The sequence below is a fragment of the Diorhabda carinulata genome, chromosome 2 (assembly GCF_026250575.1).
Source record: "Diorhabda carinulata isolate Delta chromosome 2, icDioCari1.1, whole genome shotgun sequence".
NCBI classification, from domain to species: Eukaryota; Metazoa; Arthropoda; class Insecta; order Coleoptera; family Chrysomelidae; genus Diorhabda; species Diorhabda carinulata.
Genome location: NC_079461.1, coordinates 20,910,066 through 20,918,680, shown reverse-complemented (window position 1 = coordinate 20,918,680; position 8,615 = coordinate 20,910,066). Strand labels below are relative to the sequence as shown.

Below are 8,615 nucleotides of genomic sequence, written 5' to 3'. Positions count from 1 at the left end.
CCTTAATGTGCTTATTAATTTCAACGTTTGGCAACACTGTTCGTGATACCAGTTATCATATTATCATCATATTATGTTCCTCTTTTATTTTTTTTTTATCCATCCAAGTATTTTCACCCATTCTATTTCTGTTGCCATAGTTATTTATTGGTTATTTAATCTTATTTTATCTATTTTGTTATATCATTATATATTCTTCTTCTATTGCAGCTACTTTTTTCTTTTTTCTTTTATCAGATCAGATATAAAGAATACGTAATCATAATTTTGTATCACCTTAATGTGCTTATTAATTTCAAAATCTGGCAACATTGCTCGAATGTCATCTATAGTACTTATGACATGCATCTGTTATTATTTTATCATAACAACTTATAGCCAGATCTCTGAATAAAACTGTTTTATAATAATTTATGAAATGTTTAACGAACGTGAAATTTTTAGTTGGGAGTAAAATACTGAGACAAAAATAACGTTCCCGTTTATAGCTACTTAAAAAGTATTTAAAGTTACAAAAGACATGTTTCGCATGGAAATTGAGTGTAGTATGTTCAATATTTTGATTATTTAATGAGAATTTTCTTAAATCCACTATTAAGATTCATAAGAATGTATAAATTTAGTTCGTCTTCTTCACGTCTACATGTGTGTATCAGCTGGCCCTGCACGTTGGGTTATTGAACATATCTATGAATTAATTTTGTTGATGAATTACAATTTCATAGAAACAGCAACTTATGAATTTCTTAGGGATACCTATATAAAACTGGCTACAACCTTTCGTTATTTCAAATTTGAATAAAATATTCTACGTAATAATTGCTGCACTGTAGTTTTTAATAATGTGATATTTATTACATAATTTTAATTTCATTTATCATTTTTTATGAATGTGTTAATAGTCAAGTTTATTTGCATTGTTTTGATTTTCAAAATGATAATTAATTTATTAAATTGCTACAGATTAATTAGACAATATATAAATAAATGAAAAGTATGGGAGAGTGTAAATTATAAAAATGTATAAATATACAGGGTCTTCGCGAAAAATAATTTGGCAATAAAAATTCAACATTACTAAAGAGTGCAAAATAGCTATATAAAACTGATAAAAGCGTTTTAAATATAGATAAAAGTAGATAATTAGACACGATAATAATATTTTAGGCCTGGTTTTGAGAATTTTCATCGTGTTTTGGTACACTGAAAACTTACCGAGCTCTTTAATTGTATTTTTTAACTCAATAAGCTCCTACAGTGAGTATGAAATAACATTATAACAACGTTGCCATGCTTAAAAAAAGTATTGAGATCGAAGAAAAATAATTTGGACGACAGAAGAAGATATTAGTTACGCAAAAAAGACAATCAATATCAGTTTCGAATTTAGGATATCAAGAAATAATATCAAATTGGAAATAGACTTAATAATGCTCTTAAGTATACCACATAAATCGCTCTTAAGATATTTAATCTTTCAACAAAAACAGTTCAAATTAATACATCGAAATTTAAGTTCACCTCTCGTATGTTTGAGGTATGATCGGTAAATTAGCATCAAATTGCGAGAATTTTAGGACTTTCTGTAATTATTAATTTTTTTTAGATTCACCGTATATAAAAGTTCATAATGACTTAGTAACATCTTTTAAAAAATTTCTATTATGTTAGGTTAGACAATTACACAAATTCGATCAAGTATAAAAAAATTTTAAAATTTTCATTATTTTGTTTTCATCTCAAAACATAAATGGCACCCTCGTACTGTATTGTTTTTATTTCAAAGCTCTTTTACGCCTTCCCTCACTTTTTTATCTCGAGATTGCATTACTTAATTTCAACCATCATCTTCCACATGTATAAAACGAAGTAAATGCTACTGAAGATTTCATTCCATTGTTATTTTTCTTAATTTAACGAGGAAGACGAGTGTCGATATCAATCATGTGTTATTTGAAAAAGAAGAATCACGTGATCCTAGCATTTCTCTATGGATTATTGATTAGATACGTTTATGGTGTAAGTGATTTTTTTAATTCAAAAATTATAAAATTAGCCAATTCGTGAATTATGTTTCATGTGGTAACTGAAATTATTTTAAATTAAACATTTCTTCTAAATTTCAAATAAAATTGATTACGTTGTGTTCAGGTCCGTATTAGCGGCAAAAAGTATTCAGAGAAAAGAAATTCAAACTGATGACAGTTATAGTTATAAGGGTTTTTGAATGAATTTCTGTTTATGTAGCTATTTCATTATGACATAACATTTGTTTTTGATCAAAACATCCTTGTGAATTTTGTAATAATCAATTTTTTTTCCAAAATTTAATAATAGTTAACACACAAATTCGATAACAGAGGGCACAGAACCCATAACAACACAAGTGGTTGACGCACTATAAGACGCATGATGATGTGAATGGGATCATAGACAAATAAAATAGTTATTAAATGTTGGTGGTTGGTTCTTTCTACGTTAATTGGAACAGGTACAAGATACCTAAATAATATTTTTAAAACATCCTTTAGATCTACGTGTTGAATTCATTTGAATAATCTATAGCTATGGTCCTTGCTAACTGTGATTTTGGGTAATATTATTAGATGCTAGATATATGCAATCGTAGGAATTCGACTCTGTACGTACCTCAAATGACATTACTTTCCAAAATCTGGAGATGTTAGGTTAATTGTAGTTTTTATTTGTGAATATCAATTTATGCACAAAGTCGCTATATTTTTCGTCGCAGGCTATTTGTTTAAGTTTAATAGGTTATGAGGAAATCGCAAAAAACTTACAACACCGACGGGATAGGTATCAGAGAATTTTATGAATAATGACTTGCTGTGTTGCCGGATTTATGATTTATTTGATTCTAGATTTTAATAATTCTTTGTAATATGATATTGATTTAATCGTTGTAAAAGCAATTGAATCTCTATAAATTATTGTTAATAGCAGTATTGATTTTTTTATAAATATTGAGGGAATTCAAGATATAGCTTTGTAAAACAAAACTAACATTGCGTAATTTCTTTCTTTATTTAAAAAGGTGAAGGAATATTTTGATTTGCATTATTAACATAATTAAGTGTAGAAGACTCAAATTGAGCCTAGTGTTTACGCAACAATAATCTGATTGGACCGTTTTTACCAAATCATTACACCGGATGTTATACAAGTGTCATCAAACAATACCACCGGATATAGAAGACGAGATTCGATATAAAACCAACATCCGATTTCATTTTCTGATCATTGCCAAACTATTGTTACATTTACTAATCTCCGACGTATGCAAAAAAGCAGGATTCACACTCTGTTGCTCGTCCCAATTTACAAACTATTATTTATGTTCGTAAAACAAATAAAAAATACGTTGTTTTATTGATATAGTGATAACACAATCATCACCTCGGAAAATTTGTAATAGGTCAAAAAAATTTGATTCAATATAAAAATGTGTAAATAGTTAATCTCATAATTTGTATAGAAACTATTTGCGTTGAACAAGATTTATTCAAATATAGTTTTATAATTTTAACAAGTTCATTTCCGCATGTAATTAATGCCGTTTCGTCTTTTATTGTTGATTCGAATTAAAAACTAAAATTCTTAATATAACACAGAAAGAGACAAAAAACTTCATCTTAACTATGCGGCGTTGCACGATTTAAATAGTTTTAAACAAACCTTAACACTTTATGTAATGTGAATAAGATTTCTCTGCATACGCTATGTATTATTTTTCTAAATTCTTGTATATATATATACTACATTCAATAATTTGTTTTAGGTTTTTCTCTTCCACTAGTTTATAGTAACAGTATAAACATTTATATTCTTCTTCCAATTCTCTTTTCTTTTCTTATTGTAGACCTCTACCAAAACCAACTCAAAAAAGGTTCTCCTAAATTTTGTTGAGTCCCCGGAAATAATTGTTTGAATCTCGTAATGTTAGGTAGATAATGTCGATTGATAGTACAAAACGTTTCAGCTATTTAAAAATTAATTATGTAATTCTTAATTTTATATATAAAAAAACAGTATATTTTTTGTGATACACTGCATATTTTATTTGGTACATACACTATTTGTCAATTGACAAATCATAACTTAGTTGTTTTACATATAGATAATCTTATTATTATTTCCAAAGTTTGGCAACGTCGTATTGTTACTGATATTTTTTATTGGAGATCATGTTTTTGGTGAGTTTTAATTAAAATATTGTGAAGTCTACGTTATAAATCTCGTGAAAATGTTTTACATCATCTTTTTGTGAATTATTATTACAATATAACTCATTATAATTCGAAAATAATAATGTGTAAAAGCTTGTATACATAACTTAACTAGTGCAATCATAATAATTATGATGATCCCATCTTCTCTGGGAAAAATGAAAATAGGAACACGACCTAGTATTCACAAAATTTTTCTGTATTTATATTTTATAAGTAGATTAGCCATTCAATTGAGAATTGCATGAGAATACTGAATAAATTTCGACAAATATTACATAAATTGATTTAATTTCAACATACGGGGTGTGTTCAGAAAGTTTACTTTCATTGTTTTATTTTTTCAGCAAATAGATGGTTATATACCTGGACAAGATTATCCCATATATCATGAAATACCACAAGGATTAACCTTCAGATGTGACCAAAAATTACCAGGTTATTACAGCGATCCGGAAGCTCAGTGTCAAGTAAATTGTCTTTCCATTTGAATTGATAACTATGTCATTTCGGAATGACGTCACATCCAGCTGCACTATTGTCTTGGGGGACAAATATTGAATTATTTACATTAAAATTATCATTAGTAGTAGTGTTTCATTTTAATTTTTTCAGTCAAAGTTATTCATTTCAATATAAAAACCCCTCGGAACAATCAATTCTCTACATACAATTGAAATAGAATCTTTGTCCACCACGACAATATGGCCGACCTTTCAAATCACGTTACTTGAAATGACTTATTGATCGTTAATGTCTATCCTATCTAGACTCTGCATATTTTCCTTATATATTTTAACGTTTTACTATAATTTTGTGAATATTTAATATTAAATTCACAGGTGTGGCACTGGTGTCTTCCTAACGGTCAAAAATTTAGTTTTTTGTGTCCGAATGGTACAGTTTTTAATCAATACGCCAGAGTATGCGATTGGTGGTTCAACGTTGATTGCGCAGCCGCACCAAGTTTGTATGGAATCAACGAGGATTTGTATAGGATTCCATCTTACGTCGATAAACGTCAACAGAAATAATAAATTACATTATATTGAACGCAATAATATTTATACGATTTTTTTAACATATTTATTTTTTTTGTAAATAAACAATGTGAATATTTGATAATTTATTTTATTATTGCAAAAATTAATATGATACGAGTAAAATAGACCAACTATATACTATACAGATGTTGGGTTCCGTCAAAATTTTTTTATTCACTGTGTTAAGTTATAGTTGTATTTTCTATTCATCCTGGTTTTAAAAATGTTCTAATTAGTTCCATAACCATTCGTTGAATATAGATTAGAATCAGAAATATGACAGGGACATAATCAAATTTCGAGTGACACCGTGGAGCCTCCATTTTGATTTTTGCATGAGTTGTAGCGTTTTCAAGTGTCTGTCATAAAGTTATGGCGCAGGTGTGTCAAAATGTATATGTGTGGCATCGTAGTACTAAGATATATATACATATATATATATATATATATATATATATATATATATATATATATATATATTATTAATTTACTTAATAATTTGCAATTCTGTAAGTTATTAGTCCTGTATATAAAGATACTTTTTTCTTTGATTTGTGTAATAATTTTCATGAAAATCTAGATTTCACTGATAAAGTTAATGATTGAAGTAAAAATGCCAGTTGCACTTTGTGAGAATCATAATATCGAGTTATAACTAAGAAAGTTTTGTTGATTTACGACCTCAAAGACCTACACATGTCTGTAAGACCAGTTTTTTGTTTCATTTTAAACTGTTGCTTATTCTAATATTGTCACTAGGTGTTTAAAAAACAATTTTAAGTGAGGTTTAAAGCTTATAAATTAACGTATAATTAAATTTGCCGCCGAAAGTTAGATCAAAATGGCAGTTATGTTGACGCTAAGTCTCCCTTCCATATTTTTTATTGGAATTTGTCTCTCATAGGCTCAAATCGCAGACGGTTACTTTGAAGGTCAATGCTACAGGGTGACTTCGAAATGTTATTGTATCGCAAAAGGATATTTTTTTATAGTTAGGTGATTTAAATATGAAGTAAATGAAAAATAACGATTATTTTTTAAAAAATATTTATTTCAAATACTATATACGTTAATTTTATAATATTCTATCCTATTCTTCTACAAATTAACGAAACTATTTCGTACACTGTTAGAATGATTGTTTCAACTGCTTCGAAATACAAATAATTTTGTACCATTTATCCTGTATACAAATAAATGCAGTGAAATTTAAAAAATTTCTAAATATATTCACTGAACGACACATTTTTTTTGATCTTTTCCTAATCTCGATTTCGGTTTGTATTTCGAAAGAAATTCTAGTTGTTTAGAATTTATGGCACCACGTCTTTTTTCCCTTATAAGGGAAACGGCGTCTTCGTAAGTGAATCCGAGCTCTATAAGAGCTAAAGCTACCATCACAGGAGCTCTGCCTAGTCCTTCAAACAAAAAGATAATTCCATTGATATTAAAATTATAAACTTAAATATTATTGGTGAATTAGGAAGGTATAAGACATATTTTTAATCATTTACGATCCTTTGGCGTACGGGGGTTGTCTGAAAAGTTTCTGTGTGTAATAGAGATGTCAAGTCAAGTGAAATGATTGGATCCCTTACCTCCCACACAATGAACGGCAATGCAGGATTCCGGATTAATGGAGAACTGCCTCTTGAGTATGAGGAAAAACTCCTGTATGATACTATCTGACGGGCAAGTACCATCTGGAATGGTCAAATTACAAACTTGTATTCCTGCTCCTTTTAAAGCTTCGGTATCGTACGTCGGCTCGCATACTCTAACGACGATTTTGACGTTATTCTTTTTTAATTCTTTGATAAAAGTCTCCAAATTGTTGTTAGACGGGTTCTTGGTTATGAGAAATTTGAAGCCCCTGTGACTGATTAGTGCGAATTCCGTCATGGAGGACATTCTGTAAATAAAAATACACGTGGAGTGATACTTTTTGGGCCAACACGTCTTTTTGTGAGATTCAGTGCGGTCTCGAACAACCACAATAAACGTATTGTATTGAACAGTGAACGTGATCGACGACTTATGAGCCCAGATATAGCATCTGAGATCGATGAATCTAGGGATCCGCATTTGAGTACTTCTACAATGAATAGGAGATAATAAAATAAAATTAAGAGGTTGCAGTGGACTAAATAATATGAACATTGGACTTACGAAGAATGGGAAACAATTTTATGAAGTGATGAGTCAAAGTTTTGAGGTTTTAGGAACTTAGAGAAGAACTAATGTTGGATCCACGTGTAATCCTGAATTTAAAACACGACGGAGACCTGATAAAAATTGTACAAATTTTCAAAAGATGAGGCTAAAAAATTCATCTTCCTGCATGACGACGATCCCCAGCATTTGAAAGAATTGATACAGAAATATTTATATAAGGGAATGAGGCATCTTTTTGCAGACGATTTCTCTCCGATCTTGTCATTCTTGACTGAACAGTATCATTTCATTAACTATATCTTGGAAACCCCTCGTATTATTAAAAGTGAAATTTATTTGAACTTTTAATAACGAATTTCAAATTGAATTGAAGAATTAGCGGGATATTTTTAAAAGAAACTTTTTAAAAGAAACTGGAAATATAGAAAACACCATATCATATCATATAGCGCCACAAAAAATTTGAAATCATTGTTATACTCGTTCAAATTTTTATGTTTTAATATTAGCAAATCAAATTTGGCACGGTGACAAGCCTCGTATATCATCAAGTACGTTTTGTAAACATCCATGTGGTTGATCGTTATATTTAGCAAAAAATCGTTTAAAAAGATGTGAAAATGATTAGTTTTTAATCTCAAATGTTTCCAAATAATTTTTCGTGAACAAAAACTAAAAACTTTTGAAAAAAAGCATATTTACTATTAACTACTTTTGTACCTCCCCCGGTATTAAATATTGATATACTATTCGAATCAAAAAAGGGTTGTGTCGAATAAATCTAGTTTGCGTCGTTTGTCATTCAAATGTTAGGTTAACGGATGTTGACGGCCATTTGTAATAAATTTACATAACATAATCAATTATTAAATAAATAGTTGATTTAGATATTTTTATATAAATATTTTATAACTTACTTAACCAATGGCTGATTTGTATAAAATCCAATCGAACGGTTGTCATTAAACACTGAGTTTTTTAACGCGACCTTCTAAAATCTTTGGCAAGCAACACTCTCAACCGAACCCAAACCTCAAACTGAATACATAGTTCGAATCAACAAAATTAGCGACTGGAAGCCATTCAGAAGTATAAATATATTTTTATTACTATATTTTCAAAAAGTATAAACATTATTAGTTATGGGTTA

General features: G+C 29.0%; 2 protein-coding genes across 2 annotated transcripts; one reads left to right on the top strand and one right to left on the bottom strand.

Moving 5' to 3' along the window:
- Positions 1–4,558: 4,558 nt before the first annotated feature.
- Positions 4,559–5,281, top strand: LOC130903872 (U-scoloptoxin(01)-Cw1a-like; the record flags this gene model as incomplete). The annotated part of the gene is made up of 2 exons (XM_057816231.1): positions 4,559–4,717; positions 5,090–5,281. Coding segments are annotated over 2 exons (351 nt in total), but the record flags the coding sequence as incomplete, so codon positions are not given.
- A 1,039-nt stretch (positions 5,282–6,320) lies between these two features.
- LOC130903626 (PRL-1 phosphatase-like) lies at positions 6,321–8,514 on the bottom strand. Its single transcript, XM_057815842.1, has 3 exons — positions 8,383–8,514; positions 6,889–7,202; positions 6,321–6,708 (listed from the first exon to the last, which is right to left on the bottom strand). The coding sequence occupies exons 2-3, from the start codon at positions 7,199–7,201 to the stop codon at positions 6,521–6,523; spliced, it is 501 nt and encodes a 166-aa protein (XP_057671825.1). The 5' UTR covers position 7,202; positions 8,383–8,514; the 3' UTR covers positions 6,321–6,520.
- Positions 8,515–8,615: the final 101 nt, after the last annotated feature.

Excerpts from the sequence above, each read along its gene's own strand:
- LOC130903626 (XM_057815842.1), bottom strand. The coding sequence starts at position 7,201 with ATGTCCTCCATGACGGAATTCGCACTAATCAGTCACAGGGGCTTCAAA. Across the intron at positions 6,709-6,888 it reads TGCCGTTCATTGTGTGGGAG|GACTAGGCAGAGCTCCTGTG; the intron begins GTAAGGGATCCA and ends TTTTGTTTGAAG.